Source organism: Xyrauchen texanus, chromosome 29 (genome assembly GCF_025860055.1).
Source record: "Xyrauchen texanus isolate HMW12.3.18 chromosome 29, RBS_HiC_50CHRs, whole genome shotgun sequence".
NCBI lineage: Eukaryota > Metazoa > Chordata > Actinopteri > Cypriniformes > Catostomidae > Xyrauchen > Xyrauchen texanus.
The window spans coordinates 20,038,179-20,060,360 of NC_068304.1; the positions used below are offsets into that span (position 1 = coordinate 20,038,179).

Here is a 22,182-nt window from a genome sequence, read left to right on the forward strand (position 1 = left end):
AGTTGTTCATTGTAAATATTCTCTTGTCAGTTCTGCACAAAAATAAATGGGGTTTCAAATGTGGTGTGTCTCACTTTCTTGTAAAATAACACACCATTTATAGAAACACAAACATACCTGAGCCAGTTTGAGTGTCAGTTTATTTACAGTTATAAACATTTTTATAGATCCGGTTCAGATCTGACAAAATGATATGTACAAATATAAATAGAAGTTACAAGAAGTATGTAAAGCACATTGCCCTATAACATAAAATTATTTGAAAAAAAAAAAAACAAACAAAAAAACCTCCACAATAACGGTTTTAAATTAGCTTTTTATGAAACAAGTCAGTCTTTTTTCCACTACCATGTCATATGGATTTAAAAAGCAGGTGATATAAAAACTGCTTAAACATTAACAGCAGTGTTAATTGTATTTTTGAAGTTTAACAGCATCAGGTTTATAAAAAAAATAAAAGTCTTTGCAAATATTTTTTTATCTCGAAATGTTTAGGGCAGTATTATCTGTTGTACTTTTCTCACTTAGGGCATAAACATCAATGATTTATTGTGTATTATTACATTTACATGTATAAATATAATTTAATTTTAGAATGGTAAACTGTGCTTGTCAGAAGCATTTAAAATTCAGCAACCAAACAGACTCAAAAATGCATCGTCAATAAACGTCATCAGGAAATAAGAATTATAGTATTAAAACAATTTGAGTATTAAACCAATAGTTCCAGTTAATGCATGTTTATTTTGAACAGACTTAGAATTGTCTAAATAAGATCTTGAATGCTCTGATGCTTCCTGAAACTTTTTATTAAAATATGTTAACCATGGAAATCCATGTTTACGCATCATGTAATGTAAAACAATGTTCAAAATATAAAAATTATTCTCTAAATGTTGTAACTGACTTACAACGCTGACTTAAACATATCATATTAACAGTCCATTTTTACCATTTACTTTATAACTTTGTATACCCTGTTTGTCTCCATACAGGTCTTACATGATTTGCCTGCCCCACAATAATTCATTTCTCAGTTCAAAACCCCATGAAACGTATTTCTCACCATGTAAACTGTCTCATAATTCATGTATTAATATTTGGTCCAGGCGTTAAAACGACAGTGTTACTGACAGTCATCATACAACTGGTCTCCGGGACCAGGACAGCAAACACCACACCTTCAAAATGAAACCTATACACAATGCACAGCATACTCTTTAGAAATGAGACATGTCAGTTATAACAAATTCCAGTCTTAAAATATAACTGTATAATACAAATATATTACAAAATTATAATAGACTATGTACACACTTTGTACGTGACATATACAAGTGCCCATAGATGGCCGAAAGCAGACTATGTGTTTTGCTCATTGTGCTTCTACATGATACATACTAAGCATGACTGAAGTTTGATTGTTCTACAGCTACTGGTCCCAAGTCCACTCCAAGATTAATTCTATGTGATCTAAAGAGCGATGGAATGACCGAAGCACAAGCTATTGCTCCTAATCTACAATGACCTCAGAACTCAAGTTTACCTGAGTGGAGCTAGAGCATCTGAATGTGGCCCAAAGCTTCTGAGAAGGATCAAGACGTTAGGCAGATGAGCATGAGCAAGGTAATGTCAAGGGGAAAATACAAGGTACAGGACATGATCACAGGTGAGAGAAAGTTCTATATTCACAGGCAGTGTACAAGTCACACAGACATCCAGGAACTGTCTCGATAGAGACCTCATGGGAGCCAGAGGTAGCTTTGGTTATACTGAATGTTTAGATCACATGAATAAATGAATAAAAGAGTTGTATTTCTTCTTTGGCTGGGCCTTGGACTTCTAAGATCTCTGGATGCCTTGTTCTATGTGATGGATGCAAGGAAAGAGGGAGGAATAAGATTATTACTGAAGAACTGAAGGCGAATCACAGAGTGGGCAACCCAAAAGTTCTCCTGCACTCCATTACTCCAGCACTGGGTGGTCGGTCACAATTGTGGGTCATCTTGACCTGGCTGGGGGTCATACGGTCATATGCCATTTTGTATTCACGGTCAAATGCATCTGTGAATATGAAAACACATGTTATTAATGATACTAATAAAGACCCAATGAAATCACTTAACAAGTGTAGTTGTCCTGTTGACATATTTCCTTTTGAAACTGGTAGCTTGGGTGGAACTGAAAAGAAGCCAAATGGCTGATTTTTAACGGCAAATCATAGAATTGCTCAAATTAAGAATGTTGTACATAATACAAGATAGAAAGCAGAAGAAAAGGAAGACAGCAGATAACCCATAATCTGAGGGTTAATAATCAGTATGTATACACGTCCCCCACACTCTTTAAAAAGGTGCTTTTTGTCCCACGCACTTGTCCAAGCTAAACCCATACCGAGTCCAAATGGTTTATTTGTTTACAGTATTCTTTGCATTTTGTTACTTTGGGCTGATTGAGCGACCATCCAACCACTTACAGGTGAGTTTCATGAGCCGAACCAACCCTTACATAATAGGCAGTCAGTCAAACAGTCTAATCAACGCGGCTCACAAAGTTGCTTACAAAAATGCTCATTTATGCATGTTTTTTTATATGCATTGATGTTGATCTAAATTAATAATCTAGAGATGAGGAACACACAAATTACTTATTTATCGGTATATCATTCTTGATTGGCAGCTTTACGTGAAATGCACTGCAGAAAAAAAACCAATGGACAATCCTTTTAATACACATTGTAAGTGGAGTTTATATCAGTGCCAGAATCTTCATTAAGTTACGCTTTTTAAATTATGTTTGTGAGATAATAGTTTGATTGGTTATATTTGCCAATATAAGCAGATTACTAGATCTGTGTTAAATATTTAAAGCCAATTAAAAAAGTAAATAAATTGTAATCTCCTTTTTCTCCAAATTTGGAATTCCCAATTCCCACTACTTAGTAGGTCCACGTGGTGGCACGGTTACTCACCTCAATCCGAGTGGCTGAGGACAATTCTCAGTTGCCTCCACTTCTGAGACCGTCAATCCGCACATCTTATCACGTGGCTCGTTGTGCATGACACTGCAGAGACTCATGCTACTCTCTGTGATCCATACACAACTTACCACAAGCCCCATTGAGAGTGAGAACCACTAACCATGTGACTCTAACCTACCTAGCAACCGGGCCAATTTGGTTGGAAATAGAAGACATGGCTGGAGTCACTCAGCACACACTGGATTCGATCTTGTGACTCCAGGGGTGGTAGTCAGCGTCAATACATAGAGTTTTTGGATTTATTGCACTTTCTAAAATAAAACTACACTTGGGTTCTCACCATTGTCTCGTCTTTGTTTGTTCCTGTCTGCCTGTCCCGCCATGTTACAACATTAATGAAACTCTTCATAATAATAAGACGATTATTGTTTTTTGATAAAAGTCATGTTCAGCAGCTCACAAACTGTAGGGAAATGATAGATTTGCTTTGTTCTTATAATACTTCAAACATCTACAAATATTTTTGTAGGTCTATAGACATAACAATTTTAAAGGTTTAAAATGTTCTTTTAATTGCTGATTCAGGGACTAAATAATTTCACACAAGACACTCATTTGTCACCACCTTCTGGCATTACCAGAAATGGTCACTGACTCATTAAATGGATCTAAACGAATTGTGGTGAATGCAGTCAAACACTTGAGCCACTTAGATTTAAATCCCACAATGCACATGTACAAAGTAAAAAATAAAATTATGCACATGCACAATTGTCATTATTTTAATTGATTAAATAATGTATTCAGGACCAGCTTGTGCTCAGTCTTTTATTGTAATGTGTGAAACAGAAGTGCTCCACAAGAATTTTGCAATACTTGACTTTTTAAATACTACAAATATTAAAAGTAAATAATAAGTATATATTAATGTAATACTTATTAATATATACTGTAATATATTAATACTGCACAGTAAGTGTTGGGTCTGTCCGAGCCACCTACTGACAACTGTGTCCCCCCACTTTTAAAATGACTGCTACGAGCCTGGCTTATCAGAATCTACATAAGCAGATATTTACATAAAGCATAGTATGCATATAGTAGTGTGTTGCCTTCTTGAGCATCAATAAATGTTTGCACCTTGTGTAATAGTTGCGTATGAGTCCCTCAATTGTCCTAAGTGTCAAAACCTGGATCTCATATATATAGCCCAAAATACACATGGGACTTCAATTTTGAAATGTCTGCCCTCCCAGTTGTGAACACACTGATGAATGATTAGCTGAGAAATTAACTCTGATTCAAAGTGCTAACCTGAGCTCCTGAGTTCACACCCTCAGTTCTTTTCGGGTGATTCATGAAAAAGACCCGGTTCAGAAAGTAATTTGGTCACGACTCTATCGCGCTAGGTTTGTTGTTGCGTACAGAATGGGTGAAAGAGGCTTGAGACACACTGGTGGTGCATGCTCTAAAGATATATTCAATAACTCATAAAATGATTTCTGACAAAACTGCATAAGAACGCACACAACTTGACAGTTGACAATGCCATTTTAATCGCAGTCTGGAGCCCTGTTTAGTGATAGCTTGTCATAAATTACTGATATGGATTAATGATTGTGAACTGCTCTACAACAGCTGAAAACACTCACAAGCCCCTGTGCGCTTGGAGAAAATAGTGCCGCATTTTCACTTTAAAGAACGCAGCACATACATTTATTTAAATAAATCACATTCTTCTGAAGTTTGATAATCACATAAGGTCACAATTCCTTTCTTTCCACCCCCAAATTTAAGACCTCTTTAAATAAAAATGAAGGCTTTTGTTGTATCATTTAAGATATTTATGATTTTTTATGACCTTAAATTTTAGAAAATTGAATGTAAGTCTTTTTAAGGATCCGCAGGAACCCTGTTTAATTGTCTTTTATGACTTTATTGCACTTTAATTAAATGCAGAAATAGTGACATAGTGATTGATGTATGCCATCATGAAATCAGAGACCCTCCCCTCAAAATCTGGACACAAGTGGTCACAGGAGATACATTTAAGCAACCAGGTGTAAACAGTGATGTGTTTTGCCTGACTTCATGTGATTGGTTCACCCAAGATGCATCTTAATACCAGATGTTATAGATTCTTATTCACATTTGATTGGACAAAAATAGTCATCAGTATTTTTGTCTTTTTTCTGGAAGATAAGTGTGTATAATTTTAATCTGCTAAAAGCTAATTTGGCCAACTTTTCGCTAACATACATGAACTAAAAACTGCAAAACAAAACATTAATTTCATGGGATGAATTTCATATCCATACAGTATGTTATCAAAAAACAGTCAACTCACCAATATTTATGCTACTCTTGCCCAAAGCCAACAAAGACAAGAAGAGGATATCTCTATATAAACTCCTGTATAATAAACAATGAAGAAATATATTATGGTTAGGAAGTAAGAAATGCCTCTCATTTAATTATGTATCTTTTTGGACCAAACATGTAACTTGTGTTTAGGCACAAGCATTGTTGTCCTACCGTTGTCTGACGAAGCCCAATCTGGTGCCCAGTAGCTGCAGTATCTGACTCATGGGCTGGTAGATATCGTTCTTCTGGATGCTCTTCACCACACTCTGAAGTAGCTCTAAACTCACAGTGTGCTCCTCCTCCCACAAAGTTGTAGATACTGCTGGATTTGCACCTATTAAAATGAGAGTGCCCACTATTATATAGCTGGACAGTGCCCTACATGCTAAATAAATATAATTAAGAAAGAGATAGTGTAGTATGTTTTGGGCTGCTAAATTAAAGGTCCCAAAGTTGATGAGTTACACATTTTTTTGTTGGAACAAGGCTCCAAGGTTGTGCCAGGGAGTCTGTCCCTTTAACACGTGTATGGCAAATTGCTTCAGGTTAAAAGTGTCTATTAAAAACACCCCAAACATAATTATAGCATAAAACTAGATTTCAACAGATTCTGAAGAAAATGTGAGTGGCCCTGATGCAAAGGCATTGCTATGCTGTTGTTAAGGTGTTCTGAGGTTTTGTTTGTACATTGCTTGTTTGGTTGCAAGGGAGTTCTGGATGGTTGCTTACTAGCTCAAGACAAAAGAGCCCACACAATTCTCTATCAAATTCTGTTCAATAGATGTGGCTCAAGTCCCTTCTTCCATTGAAGGGATTATCAATCTAAACAATTTGTATGAATTTTACCACCAGAAAATTAATTCTGATTAATAAAAGATGAATGTGCCTATTTGTTATAATATGGCAATGCTTCCATGCACATTTACAGTCATAAAGATTGTACATATTGATATTGATTCATTGTACATATGATATTGCAGGACATATTCTTACAATATGATTTCCAGAGCAGGTAGCAGGGCTGGATGGGGTCTTGATGCAGTTTTGGGTTGTCCCACAGAATCTGGACCAAGACATTCTTACTGTCTTCTGATGCACTTTGCAGAGGCTGTAAGAAAACATGTAAATAATATTGATGCAATCTGTAACTAACTTCAATGCATTAAAAAAAGGATGAATTCATTAAAACACCAAGTGCTGGAACATTATGTGAGAATTCTCAAATGCCCCACCTGAGCATCGTTGCTGTAGTGTTTGGAGCTCAGACAGAGTCCTGGCAGGTTGCTGGGCAGGTCCAGCCTACGGAAAAACCACACCAGGTTCCAGAACACAATGGGGTGGTGATCTACAATGGCTGCGGATGAGATGGCCTGGTCCCCCTCGTTTTCCAGTAAGCTCTCCAGTTCTTTCCAAAGTACCAGAGGACTCAGGTAGGGCACAGTGACTTGCTCCTATGGCACAGAAACACTTAACTGAATACCAGCATCATAAAGAGTATAAACCTCGTGGCCACAAACAATTGGATTAGTATAACATAGAGCAGATATCTGAAATTTCAAGCTATCCAGAATAGATTCACAAAATGTTAAAAAGACAACATAACACCCCCCATCATTTTGGAAAGTGTAAAGCTAAAGTATTTCATTTTTGTGTTAAAATATGTTCTCAAACCCCAGCTAATTACACAAAGACAACTATAATTAAGCCATTAATCAGTTGAAAAAAGTAAACACTGTGGCACTATTACAACTTTTGTTCCGTTTGTATGAGCACCCCGACCAGTTCGACATAGCAACATTGACAGGTGGAGTGTTCAGGAAACCTACAAATTGTTGCAATGCTGTTTGGTGATTACCTTTAAACCCACCATCTAAACACAATAAAGTAAAGAATTTTAGATTAACAAATTTAGCCTTACAGGGTATTTTTTGCCATTGCTGGATAGACTGCCAGTGGCATCACAAACTTGTGGAAGTTCCTCCTCTGCATCTGTCTGACAAGTATGAGTGTGTTCAGAAGGGGCTCTGAAAAAAAACAGTATGAAGAATGTTAGGTATAATTGCATATATACAAATTGTAGCATCGAAGTAGATATTTTTATTGTTTTGAATGCAGACTGAGTGCACAATTACCTCTCCTTGTCACCCAGGTTTCTGATGTCTACATTGAGCAGGGGCAGAAATGGGGAGCCACAAAATGGGCACGTGCTGTTGAGGTTGGAGTTGTCAGCTGTCCAACCAGCCATAATCTCTTCATCATACACCAGGCACTCACAGGTGTTACAGCGTGAACAATTGGACATAAGTACCTGAAAAGACAATGAACAATTTGCAGAAATGTCTTCCACAACAAATACCTAAACACAACCCTGCTGAAAAAGACCAGCTTAGACCAATATCACCTGTTAGAAAATGTATACCTTAAATGCACTGTAGGTCGCTTTGGACAAAAGTGACTCCCAAATATAAATCATTCAAATTAAGAGAGCTCTGTTCTCTCAGAATTAAAAAAGAATGTAATCAACTCACTTCAATAGCATAATTCTGCACGAACTGAGCGAGGCTGGAATCAGAACACACGTCTGGAGTCTGAAGCACTTTCATGACTGTCAGCGATGAACCTAAAGGACAGAAGACATAACAAAAGTCACTCTCTACATTAAAATGAGCTTTGAAGACAGAGATTTTTCTTGTTTTTTTTTTCTTCTCTGAAAATAAGTCACATTTCAAGGTGATTGCCAGCAGGGATTATGAATGCTAATTATGATGGTTTTGAATGAGGACATAGGCTGTAAAGAAGTCTAGGATAAGAGCATGTATGCCGATGTGAGTGATTGGGAAGCACTCCAGCACAACCCCATCTCTGCATGATTAAAGAGCCCCTCTCGGACCCCATTACTGTGGAGTCAGAAGCACTCACAGCTCTGTCTGCTGGCCTACTTCTACAGCTGCTGCAGCACAAACAATGACCAGCCTTATATACTACACACAGATCTCCATATTGCATGTGCATACACAAAAGCACATGATTAATCACCTACACGAAGCATCAATGACCCCCCACCCCATAAACAAAAAGATAATTCTAGAATTTGCATTTGCATTGTTAATTATCAATCCTTTCCAAGTACTTAAGTCAATTTTGTTCCCTTTTTCATGGCTTCTCCCATTTTGCTACATTTCGCAGGGTTGGCGATTCGATTCCCGGCCCACATGACTCCACATGACGAAGTGTCCTTGGGCAAGACATTGAACCCCAAGTTTCTCCCAATGGCAGGCTAGCACCTTGCATGGCAGCTCTGCCACCATTGGTGTGTGAATGTGAATGTGTGTTAATGGGTGAATGGGACACACTGTAAAGCGCTTTGGTAACCTAAAAGATTAAAATGGTGCTATATAAGTGCAGATTATTTTTGTTTCACTCTGTATAGCTCTTTTTAACACAAGAACACATCTAGTGTGAACAGCCCCTTAGCCAGCGCAATAGACCACCCACATTGCTTCAACCTCATGCCCTCTCTCCAAAACCCAACAATGTCAGCAAACTCAAATGTGCACAATAATATACATTGAGTGGAGAATGTTTCTGATTTAAAAAAATGTGGGTTGATACTTTTTTCCCATTTACAGTGCCCACGCAGTCAAAGAAACAAGTATGATTTCTGAGGACACTCATATCATGTGATATTTGAAATGTGGTGTTCTAAAACTAATGACACCTTTAACAAAAGACAGGAATTTACCAAGCATTACTCATGAGAAAGAATCATGTGTAATTTTATAGCACATTGATCCTCTACTTTTAGTCTATTCAGACATGCAATTCAGAGGAAACCTCAGAGATTTGCATTAACAGCACTTATATAGCGCCTACCAACACGCTTTAAACTATGTCCCATTCACCCATTCACACACACTCACACTCATACACCAATGATTTGTCAATATTAAAGGTCTGTAAAGGGAACAATGGAAAGGAGGAGGTGAGAACCGGCTTGACAATATAAATAATATTTTAATGAAAAACTTAAACAAAAGACACAAACACACACATGATGGACAGCTGCCCGTAAACGATCTCTCTCTCTATCACACCACCATCCAAAGTCGGCTTTTATCCCTCTTGGAGGCTTAATTAGCCCGGGTGTGTAAAATCACAACCCGGCCCGCCCTCCGCCCTGTCACAAGGTCCTATAACTGATCAGGAATCAAAACTTCAGTCATTTAGCTAACTTCAAAAACACACTATTTCTTCAACCCCAACCTCCAAAGGCAGCAAACACAAATTGATTCACAAGAAGAGAATGATTATGATAACGTACCTTATATGTACAATATTAAAGGGATAGTTCACCCAAAAATGAAAATTCTCTCATCATTTACTCACCCTCATGCCATCCCAGATGTGTATGACTTACTTTCTTCCGTAGAACACAAATTATGATTTTAGAAGAATATTTCAGCTCTGTAGGTCCATACAATGCAAGTGAATGGGTGCCAACATTTTGAGTATCCAAATAGCTCAAAAAAGGAATAATAAAAGTAAACCATTTGACTACAGTGTTTTAATCCTTATATTCATATCTTTTGCTTGAAATGATTTTTCCTGCACAGTAGGGGGTGGTATGCATAAATATTGTGAATTGCCAAAAACACAAAAAGAAGAATATGAAAGTGATCTGTTTCTCACCCAAACCTATCATATCACTTCTGAAGATACAGGTTTAACCACTGGAAACTTATGGATTACTTTTATGCTGATTTATGTGATTTTTGGAGCTTCACAATTCTGGCATCTATTCACTTGCTCTGTATGGACAAAAAGAGCTGAGAAATTCTAAAAATCTTCTTTTGTGTCCAGCAGACGAAAGTAAGTCATTCACATCTGGTATGGCATAAGGGTGAGTAAATTATGAGAGATTTTTCATTTTTAGGTGAACTATTTCTTTAATGAATGTGACATACAGTGTCTGGATAGATTTTTAACATGATAATTATCTGATGTATATGTATAGGATAATGAAAAGGGAAAAAATAAAGACTTAAAATAAAGACTTGGACAAGTGTCTGATGTTTAAATAATTTCATGAGTATAGTGAACAGTGAATGCAACCCACGCACCAGTGAGGGAGGACTGGCGGAAGAGTCGTGGTGGTGCAGAAGGACTTTCAAGACTCGTCTTTGGGCTCCTCTTGGGCCGTGTGATGGGTTGAGAGCCATCCCACAGGAGGGAGGAGAGCGATTCGGGGTCTACACAGGAATCACTCTCAATCAGAGAGGCGCAATCAGGGTCACATGACCCCAATGAAGACACACTGACCTGGTCAGAGTTCAAATCCTGGTGGATAAGAGTGGAGTGAGATTCACCAAAATTATGTGTTTTATACCAAAATTATGCAAAGACAGTGAACGATGACTGAGTATAACATTCTCCCTATCCTTTCCATTTATCACAAAAGAAAGTCATAGTCATAAAGGTTTAAAACAACATGAGGTTTAGTATATTATGTAAAATGTTCATTTTTATGTGAACTATCCCTTTAATATGAGCTGTAAGCAGGACCATTGATAATCATATTTACCTGTGCAATGGAGGTTTGGGAGGAAAGTCGTGAATATAGACGACTGGCTTTCTCGGCGACGCCCTTTCCAGCAGAGAGAAAGCTGCTCTTGAACACATCTAGTGTTGGTGTGAGCAGAGAGTCCATGGAGAAAGAAGAAGTGGAATGAGTAGGTGAGGATGGGGAGGCCAAAGAGTTGGGCCGCTGTTCCCTGACCCTTCGTGCACGGCCCTGAGGGAGGGAGGGCGAGGAAAACAGTCTGGTTCGTGGCTGAGGTTGTAGGTGGGAGTTGCTGGGGGAGTTGACCACTGCAGACATGCATGGAGAACTGTGTGGAGATGGGGTTTGATGTCCCTTCAAGTCCACACTGAGAGAACGCTGGCTCAACGGGCTACTCAGGTTGTTCATGTAGTGGTGAATCTCTTCTGCCAGGTCTCGGCGGGTGGTGGGGGTGTCTGCATTGACCTCACTTGAGGTCTCTGTCTCAGCAGCCATCAGGGAGAGAGGATCAAACCCTGCTTCAATACCCGTCCTCTTAACCACCTGGCCAAGAGCACCACTGCAGCTCACGCTCCTCTCCATGCCAATGTGCTCTCTCTCCATGGCAACACACTTCTCCATGGCAACCATGCAGCTAACAGTCCTCTCCACAGCAAGTTTAGGTGGGCTCACAACACCCCCCACTGCTTCACTTTCGATCGACGTTGATGTCTGCTCACCTACTGCAATGGATTTGGTGCTGAGCTCTCTTACGGTCTTATCAGGGGTTATGTCCAGTGTGCTGGGCCTTACGGGCTTTTCTCCAAAAATATCCAAGGACTTTGGCCTTTTTGTTTTTTGGAAAGCTCCAGAAAAGACATTACTGGTATCTCCATTGCTTGTGGTTGGATGGAATCCAAGAACAAGGCATGATTCTTCTTTTTTTTCAAGCAAAGCCGGAGACACTACATATTGCCATGACATTGAAAAGAAAAAAAATTATATATTTTTTAAATAATAATAATAATAATAATAATAACATTTATTTTTTTATTTTTTTATTTTTTAGAAAAAGCTATTAAAAACTTGCAGTACCACACTTTAGCTTTAGGTGGAAGCAAAGAGGTGTTCAGTGCAAAAGTCAGAAAGGCCATATATGCGTTCAGAATTGAATACTAGTGAACTGCTTACTGCATACTGGGCAGTATATTTTAAGACAAATAACCTTTCAAATTATTATTATTATATAGTGGTGTTACGTGACCTCATTCCATTTTAATTAAGCAAGTGACATCAATTATCATCTTAGAAAATCCATGCATTTATTTAGCATTTTTAAAACTTTTTGTAGTACAAGTAGTATGGTAGGATTCTATTGTGAACATGCTCTCTATGTTTAGGGAAAAAAAGCATTATGTGTTGCTTACATGGGAAAGAGATTCTCTCTTTCTTCTTCATTTCTGGAGAGGAGTTGTGCTCATCACCTCCTCCTAACCTCACCTCTTCCTTCGACAGAGAGTCGTAACCCTGATCAGACTGACCACCTGGAACAAAACCATACATCCAAACACAATTCAGGACAAAATGTGCCAAGAGAATTTGAGCAAAACCTACTAGCACATACAAAAATAGGGGTTTCAGGGCTAATCAAATGGTGAAAAGCAATAGTTCACCCAAAAATTACAATTCTCTCATTACTCACACTCATGCAATTCCAGATATGTATGACTTTCTTTCTTTTGCAGAACACAAACAAAGATTTTTAGAAGAAGATTTCAACTCTGTAGGTCCATACAATGCAACTGAATGGTGACCAAAACTTTGAAGGTCCAAAAAACATATAAAGGCAGCATAAAAGTAATCAATAAGACTCCAGTGGTTAAATCCATGTCCTCAAAAGCGATATGATAGGTGTCGATAAGAATCCAACTTATTTTTCAGCGTGAATATGGTTACGCCCTTATCAGCTTTGAATGTGGACCTCTTTCAGTATAAGCCACCTCCAGCTATTTTAGCAATACAAAAATACCACATTATATTGCTTTATATTGCAGGCTGGAAATATATGTTATAATCTTTTCATCATTAATTATTATTTTCATAAACACATTGGTTTGTTGTGCAAATAGTTTTACTGTTTATCGCATGTTGCCAATGTTTCATCACACCCTGTTGCACAGGCAGAATGAATAAGAGATCAGGTGCTGATCACCTTTTGAAATAAATAAACAAAGGCAACATCAGAGGTTTTGTATCTAAAAATGGTTTACATGGAGATTTTAAAAACCATGTAGTCACGCTCTCTGTAAAGTAGCAGATTTTATTAACGTCTCTTCAATACAACACACAGCAACAAATAAATGTTCCACTTACTCTTTTACTATAAATGCTGATGTTAGAAACTCAGTTGGCATTGGCATATTATTCTACTGTAAATCCTGTGGTTGTGTAATAGTCATATGACCCTATCACTAAATTCTGGTCTTATTATCCTTCTAGTTATTTACATTGCTGTCAATGACAGTGGAACTCTGTCACACTTGCGGGAAATGCAGCCGCTTCCGCGTTGCAAAATGCAGTAAAGTGGATAAATCTCCACATTTTACCAGCCTCAACCAGTAGGTGGCGATATGCAAAAAGAATAAAAATCGCCAGAAAACAAAAGAAGCTGAATTTGGAAGTGAAAGTGGAGATTTATAACAAACAATTACTTAAATATTGATCTGTTTCTCATCCACATCTATTATATCACATCTGTAGACATGAAGTTCTGTTCACAATTCTACAGAGCGGAGATATTCTTCAAACTTTTTTGGTTTGTGTTCAGCAGAAGAAAGAAAGTCATACACATCTGCGATGGCCAGAGGGTGAGTAAATGATGAGAATTAAAATTGTTGTGTTTTGGGTGATTTGATGCAGCAGGTCAGAAAGAACTCTCAGGGAACTGCTTCACACAACATTATTTCAGTGTAGCACATCATAACACAAGATAACATTAAGAAAGTAGCACTGATTTACTCTCACATATACTGTAACAGGGTAAAAACACACTTACAAACACACTCACAGCGCGGCTGCTTTTGAGTCACACTGAGTAAGCTGATGGGGCATAAAGTTAACATCATAGTACTGCCTCCAGAGGTGAGCTAAAATAACACCATTACTCATTTCGTCTTTCCTTTCACGCCTCTCTCTCATTATTCCAGTCAGAACTCTGTTATTGCACTACACGCAAGACCTGAAGTCTCTTCTGTTAAAACTATACATTTAATCTCTCAGATCTAAGCAATAATGCCTACAGTTTTAGAATACTTTACAGTGCCATGCAAACATACAGAGTCACTTTCCACTCCTCTCCCTTTCTCTCTGATGACATCTTTCAGCACATTCACAGAACCAGATGTGTGAGACTAATGTGTATGCTTGAAAATAAGGAAAGATTGAAAAGTGAGAAAAACTGCTACATTAAGGAGAGATCTCTTTTCAATCCCACGTTGAAAAATAATGACTCTCCGAGAGACTTCTGATGACTTTGAAGGAGAGGGAGGCACATTCTGTTATGCATAATGATGACAGAGGAGAGAAAACAAAGAGAGTAAAGAAAGACCAGGTACCTGTGCTGGATCTGTCGTCACTAGAATCCATTTTAGTGAAGTCTGTATCAATGGAAGCTCGCTCTGCTGAATCGTTAGCGCTGTCCAGACTGCCATGGCTGACAGTGTCGAGATCACTGGCATCTGCTCGAGAGAACAGCATGAAAGAGAGTTAGCAGGAGAACTAATAAGTAACATGTTTCAAAACAACCAGAGACTTCAACAGTGCTTCTCAACTGGCTATTTTTCAGGACCTAGATGGACATCAAGAGGTGCTCTAACACAGTACTGAAATAGTTTATTGTAAAAGTAAGCAAACATGTCCTTAATTTTTTTAAGTATTAATATTACCATGAACTGCATAGGCTCCACAATCTCTAAAGATATTAACATAATTTGTGTTCCTGTAGCTTAACTGGTAGTGTTGCGCTAGGTTGTTCATTTGAATCCCAGGGAGTGCACATGCTGATAAAATATTTTGTTTGAATGCTCAATATAACTTTAGATAAATGTGTCTGCCAAATACATAAATGTAAATATAACATAATTTGACAAAACCTGACAAAATAGATATGAAACTGATTTAATAAATGGATAAACAACAGCAAAATTATGACTGAACTCATACTTAATATTAGCCTGTGTCATATTGTTTTATTTTGTGTAGTTTTGTTCATGGCTTTTGAGTATGAGGGCATGTCATACAACCTGTCCTGCATAATTTTGCTAGCTTCTACCAAGTGACAGATGAATTTGGGAAAAATTACAATAGCGTTTAAAACAAACTGTAAAGGTATTCAATGGAAAGGAGGAGGCGAGAACCGGCTTTTCAATATAAATAATAGATTAATAGTAAATTTAAAAGAAGACATAAAAATACACATGACGGACATGTCCGTTAACTATCTCTCTCTCCCGCACAAACCCCTGCAGTCAGCCTTTAACCCTCACGGAGGCATAATTAGCCTAATACGGGACCGGGTGTGTAGGATCACGACCTGGCCCCGCCCTCCACCCTGCCACACAAACATTAATAAGCATTTTTATTGTGCTATCCTATTCCTAACAATGCATGATTATATGGGTTTGTATTTAACATTGTACTTTCCTGCTGGCCACGACCCTACCAGAACAGACCTTTAACCTTTTTTGGGTCATGGCCGACAAGGTGAGAACCACTGCTGTCCAAAATGTACTTTAGACGAGCTCCAAAGCCCACAGAATGCATCATATTACAAAGGAACAACAAACAGAGAAAAGCAATCAACAAATGCATAAGCCAGTCAGTCCTTTAGTCCCTTGTGTGCGAGATGAATTCAGTCTGCACAACAAAGCTACAGTTTTTTGGAGGGGTGAATTGAGGCAGCTTGTTTTAATTACAAAAGCCCATTGTGCATTTCTCGTAATATGCCATTTACAGGGGGCTGTGTGGGAAAGGAAATCACATCAATAGAGGACTGTGAACTGTGATAGTTGAGGAGACCGCTATCCTGCTCTTATCTTTATTGGACTTATTAAAGCCTCTCTGGTTCAGCAGGCAGGCTGGGTCGTGTCTGTGTGAGGAGGGGGCAGATATTTAGGAAATGGTTCCTCCCTGAGGCACTAGACTCTGGTTGAGCAATCCTGCCACTGTATAAAATGGTGGAAAGTTTTTCTGACAGTGGGAAATTATATTGAGTTTGTGCTTCCGAATAGATGAGGCTGGCTTGAAAAATCACAAGGCATATCATTGCCTTGTTGTCTTCTGCCTACATAGGCAGCTGCCTTCCAATGGGCTTTTTACATCCATCTGCACTGTTTTCAATTGTTTTCCCACGTAAACATGTGCTAAATGGACATCTTGTGCTGGAGCGCGATATTTTTTAGATGTCGTTTTAGGTTTAAAAGACACCTGTGTTCTGTTCTATTCGTTGTGCTGTGCTGCATCTAGCTTTTTTATTGCAAGAATGTGTTCGGTCTTAACGGCCCTAAAACGGTATCCAACCTGAAATGGGACCCCAAGAGTGACTAATTGGAACAATATTTATTGAGTGCAACAGTGCCCACCCACTTATTCAGCTGTCTGGTTTCCAGAAGTATTTTTCCCCATTCATTTCTTCAATAGACTTTTCATAAAATCTTTCATAAAAGAGTTGTAAGCCATGAACCAAACAAACCAGCTCAGAGGTAAATCACAACATCACAAACTTTGTTTGGAGGCAAAACATCATTTAAATATCAGACAAATGACAAAAGTACAAGGCTGTGTACTTACCCTCTTTCATGAGGTCACAGACTACAATCCCATTAGGCATTGCGAATTATGTCATTTAATAAAAAATGTGAATATATAAAACTATTGATTTACATTCTGTTTATAGCTAAATATTAAGATATGAACAAATAGATAAGTCATTTAAGGGTGAAGAGACACCAACTCGATTACATCTTTCACAGTGCGTCATAGGAGTGGGCGGTCACTCCGAGGCACTTTTCATGGGCTTTGTTGGTCACACTTTCTCTGCTGTACCATGGGTAATGTAGTTGTTTACAATGAATTACGCTATCAAGCACGATTTTTTCTGATTAACATTTTTTATTGATATAACACAGAAAAACACAACATATATACATTGAATCAAAATTTAACCCCCACTATTACCCCTACCCAATCACCAACCCCACCCTGACCCCAAACTAATACCCCTGTGGTCACACACACACACACACACACACACACACACACACACACACACACACACACACACACACACACAAATAATAATACATATATGTATATATAATAATCATACACCTCTAAAACTATACATTTCTCTCCACAGCCCCTCCCAAAAACGCTAAATAACTGCCCCATTTAATATCAAACAAATCCTAAACCCCCATCTGTCTACATGACACCTCCTCGAAAGCTGCCCTACCCCATCTGCGCACACTATTCCCGAAATGAGGCCACTCCAGCAGATTACATCATAACATCATAACACTGGTCAGAACCCAGTTTTTTACGTGTTTAAACCCTACATTGATGACCGCCACATCGCCCAAAATTTGTCTGGGGTCAAATTAAATTTGAATGCCCAATACGTCACACATACAATTCTGAAACATCAGCTAAAATAACTGGATCTTAACACACCACCAAAAAACATGGGTTATGTCCCCATCTTCTGATTGGCATGGCCAGTAGGTGAAGGGTGTCTTTAAAACCAAGCCTATACAATCTAGAGGGGGTCCAATAGGATCTATGTAAAATCATGAATTACATAAGGTGCACCCTTGTATCTCTAGATACAGACATTTTTTAGAATCCTAGCCCACACTCCCTCCTGCAATACCTTGGCTTAAATCTTTCTCCCATAATCTCTGAATCCCATCACCCAGACTCTGAATTAACAGGGAGTAATACGGATGCCTCATGACCTTTGTATGCTACTCCCAAAAATAGTACAGAGCAGGTGGCACAGCTGTAAATACCTAAAGAATTGAGATCTGGGAATCCTAAAATGTTGAACCAAATTTTCGAAGGATATCAACTCTCCACTCTCATATAGGTCACCAAGCATATTAGCCTCCCTTACAATTCCTTGCACACTACCAGTCAAAAGTTTTGAAACACTTGACTGAAATGTTTCTCATGACCTTAAAAATCTTTTGATCTGTAGGCATATGCTTATATGTTTGAAATTAGTTTTGTAGGCAAAAATATAATTGTTTATAAAAACAAAAAAGAAAAGTTTTTTCTTGGACCAAATAATAAAGAAAAACAGCCAATAAGTGCCTGACATAGATGGGAACTCCTTCAATACTGTTTAAAAAGCATCCCAGGGTGATACCTCAAGAAGTTGGTTGAGAAAATGTCAAGAGTACATGTCTGCAAATTCTAGGCAAAGAGTGAATACTTTGAAGATGCTAAAATATAACACAGTTTTGATTTATTTTGGATTTTTATTCTCAACATAATTCCCATAGTTCCATTTATGTTATTCCATAGTTTTGATGACTTTAATTCTAAAATGTGAAAAAAAATAAATAAATAAATAAATAATATATATATATATATATATATATATATATATATATATATATATATATATATATATATATATATATATATACAGTCAGGTCCATAAATATTGGGACATCGACACAATTCTAATCTTTTTGGCTCTATACACCACCACAATGGATTTGAAATTAAACAAACAAGATGTGCTTTAACTGCAGACTTTCAGCTTTAATTTGAGGGTATTTACATCCAAATCAGGTGAACGGTGTAGGAATTACAACAGTTTGTATATGTGCCTCCCACTTTTTAAGGGACCAAACGTAATGGGACAATTGGCTGCTCAGCTGTTCCATGGCCAGGTGTGTGTTATTCCCTCATTATCCCATTTACAAGGAGCAGATAAAAGGTCCAGAGTTCATTTCAAGTGTGCTATTTGCATTTGGAATCTGTTGCTGTCAACTCTCAATATGAGATCCAAAGAGCTGTCACTATCAGTGAAGCAAGCCATCATTAGGCTGAAAAATCAAAACAAACCCATCAGAGAGATAGCAAAAACATTAGGTGTGGCCAAATCAACTGTTTGGAACATTGTTAAAAAGAAAGAATGCACCGGTGAGCTCAGCAACACCAAAAGACCCGGAAGACCATGGAAAACAACTGTGGTGGATGGCTTCAGAACTCTTTGGACGGCGCTTCACAGTACAGATGGACAATGACCCGAAGCATACTGCGAAAGCAACCAAAGAGTTTTTTAAGGGAAAGAAGTGGAATGTTATGCAATGGCCAAGTCAATCACCTGACCTGAATCCGATTGAGCATGCATTTCACTTGCTGAAGACAAAACTGAAGGGAAAATGCCCCAAGAACAAGCAGGAACTGAAGACAGTTGCAGTAGAGGCCTGGCAGAGCATCACCAGGGATGGTGCAACCAAGTATTAAAAAGTGAAAGTTTGATTTATGATTGTTAATCTGTCCCATTACTTTTGGTCCCTTAAAAAGTGGGAGGCACATATACAAACTGTTGTAATTCCTACACCGTTCACCTGATTTGGATGTAAATACCCTCAAATTAAAGCTGAAAGTCTGCAGTTAAAGCACATCTTGTTCGTTTCATTTCAAATCCATTGTGGTGGTGTATAGATCCAAAAAGATTTGAATTGTGTCGATGTCCCAATATTTATGGACCTGACTGTGTATATATATATATATATATATATATATATAAGTAAAAGAATGAGTAAAATAAAGAATGAGTAAGTGTTTCAAAGCTTTTGACCAGTAGTGTATGTGTAAGCATACCTGGCAATAAAGCTGATTTTGATTCTGAAATTTGCTGGGAATAAAATGCCAAAGTAATTAATGCCCTGTTTGGGCCACTGGAAGATGAAAAGCCGTCACTGGACAGTACACTGTCAGAGCCAAAGCTCCGGATTTAGACCAAATGACTCTGCATCCTGAAAACTTTTCAAAATTATTTAAAAAATAATTTAATAAATCTGGTGGAGGCAAGGCACAGATCTAGTGGGGGCATCTGCGTAAAGCAAAAGCATATGCGTCATACCTCCTGCCACCACCCCTGGAAAATCATCTTCCTTTCATTTATCGCGGCTGCTAATTGTTCCAGGCAAGACAGAACAATAATGGGGAAAGAGGGCAACCCTGCCATGTGCCCCTTGAGTAAAATAATCTGAAATTAATCCATTTGTTTATACTGTCACTACCGAGTGTCTATAAAGTATCTTATTCTACCCAATAAAATTATTCCCAAACCCATATATTTCCAAAATCTTAAAAAGATAATCCCATTCTACCATATCAAATGCCTTTTCGGCATTGTGTGAGATGGCAGCGTCTGATCATTCGCCACTGACCACATGATATTGATTAAAAGCCTAATGTTATCAGAAGAGCTGCGGCCCCAAATAAACCCCACCTGATCTATACATATAAGAGATGTCATAACTTTACTTAATCAGTTAGCCAGAATTGTTGACAATATTTTTATGTCTAGTTGGTTCAGGGAAATTGGATGGGAACCCTTACACTCGCTTACACTCCTTTTTAAGAATCAGACTGATCCGGGCTTGTGTCATGGTTGGCGGACGCTTTCCATTTTTCTATGCTTCTGTATTCTAACAAAAGTAGAGCCAGTCCTGTAGCATAAGATCTAAAAAATTCAGCGGCAAAGCCGTCTGGCCCCAGAGCCTTACAAGGCCTTAATTACCTTGCCAAGCTCCTCCAAGTTTATCTCAGAATCAAGAGAATTGTTTTGCTCCTTCACAAGTTTAGGGAGTTCTAAAGATTCCACAAAGTTCCTAATATCTTCATCAGTAGACGAAGACGTGGAGCTATAGAGATCATGATAGAATTCTTTAAAAGCATTATTAATATTAATGGCAGAGGTAAATATTTTACCATCAGCAGATTTTACTGTGGGAATGGTAGAAAAAACTCTCTCTGCTTTATATATCTAGCCAAAAGCTTCCCAGCTTTGTCCTCCGACTCAATGTATGACTGTCTTCTATGATCTGAGACTAGGATGTTTTCAACTGAGCAATCAACAACAGATGAAATGAGGGACTTGGATATAAAAAACATCTATTCAAGTATAAATCTTATGGACAGATTAAAAAAGCATTTAGTCCCTACCAGATGAGTTAAAAAGTCTCCTATTATCTGTAAGACCAACATTTTTACACATCCTGTAAAGTGTCAATGTTGCTCTAGGGGCTTACACACTTTTGCTTCACTTTGATCAAGGACTGAGTCCATCAATAGATTAAAGTCTCCTCCCAATATTATATCATGAAGGGTGCCAGCAACTTGCAACATCCCTTCAAGATCTATAAAAAAGCCCTGATCAACAGCATTAGGTGCGTAAATATTAGCTAAAATCAAACATTGCCCCTAAATTTCTGCAAAAATAATAATGACTCTTCCTAATTTATCTTTATCTGTTTGAGTCATTTGAATTGTAGATGCTTACCTATCAGTGTAATGACTCCCCTGCTTTTACTTGAGCCAGCACTAAAGAAAACCTGTCCACCCCATATCTAACCAAATTTTTCAGCTTACTGCGGGGAAAGATGCATTTCTTGAAGAAACACTATATCATAAATGTTTCTTACGTTTAAGAAAATAAATACCTTCCTTCTTTTTATGGGGTTCCCCAACCCATTCACAAGTGGAGAGAGACAATCCACTCATATCAACATTTGACATTTTTACATATTAGAAAAAATAGACCACATTCCAACATTAGTGCAACAATCAAACTCCAAACTTCCCCCCAAACCAAACAAACAGAAAAAAGAAAAAGGTGTGCATTAACCCCGCACACGACGGTGACAACTGGCGTCCATCCCTCTAAACTCAAACAGTTTACGAGAGCCCCCGCAACAAATTTGCTCAAGTCTGGTGTTTCAATACATATTTTGTGAGACAGAATAACACAACAGAAGATAGTCTATAAAACAAACTCCAGCCAATAGGTGGAATAAACACACAGAACGTGTGAATTCATCCACATAACTGTCCCGAAGGTGTGGTCATCCACAAAACAAGCTCTAGCTGCTAGCGGAACCAGCATGAAAAAAAAGCAGTTCAGTTTCCTCGAGCAGTCAAACAAATGCTCAGTGAGCAGGCCCATTCAACTGCTACATGAGTGCCACCAATCACGCCGATGTCCTGCAAGAAATAC

The 22,182-nt window shown here is 38.1% G+C and overlaps 1 protein-coding gene across 5 annotated transcripts in view; it reads right to left on the reverse strand.

The window, feature by feature from the left end:
• Positions 1-122: 122 nt before the first annotated feature.
• dennd4a (DENN/MADD domain containing 4A) overlaps positions 123-22,182 on the reverse strand; it is a 51,106-nt gene continuing 29,046 nt past the window's right edge. For all 5 annotated transcript variants that reach the window (XM_052096732.1, XM_052096730.1, XM_052096731.1 and 2 more), the window contains 12 exons: positions 14,498-14,620; positions 12,311-12,427; positions 10,926-11,848; positions 10,465-10,681; positions 7,873-7,964; positions 7,477-7,652; positions 7,263-7,368; positions 6,577-6,795; positions 6,338-6,452; positions 5,516-5,678; positions 5,328-5,392; positions 123-2,064 (listed from right to left, as the gene is read on the reverse strand). In XM_052096732.1, the coding sequence (XP_051952692.1) occupies positions 1,928-2,064; positions 5,328-5,392; positions 5,516-5,678; positions 6,338-6,452; positions 6,577-6,795; positions 7,263-7,368; positions 7,477-7,652; positions 7,873-7,964; positions 10,465-10,681; positions 10,926-11,848; positions 12,311-12,427; positions 14,498-14,620 (2,453 nt within the window). In that variant the 3' untranslated portion in view covers positions 123-1,927. The remainder of the gene's footprint in view (positions 2,065-5,327; positions 5,393-5,515; positions 5,679-6,337; positions 6,453-6,576; positions 6,796-7,262; positions 7,369-7,476; positions 7,653-7,872; positions 7,965-10,464; positions 10,682-10,925; positions 11,849-12,310; positions 12,428-14,497; positions 14,621-22,182) is intronic.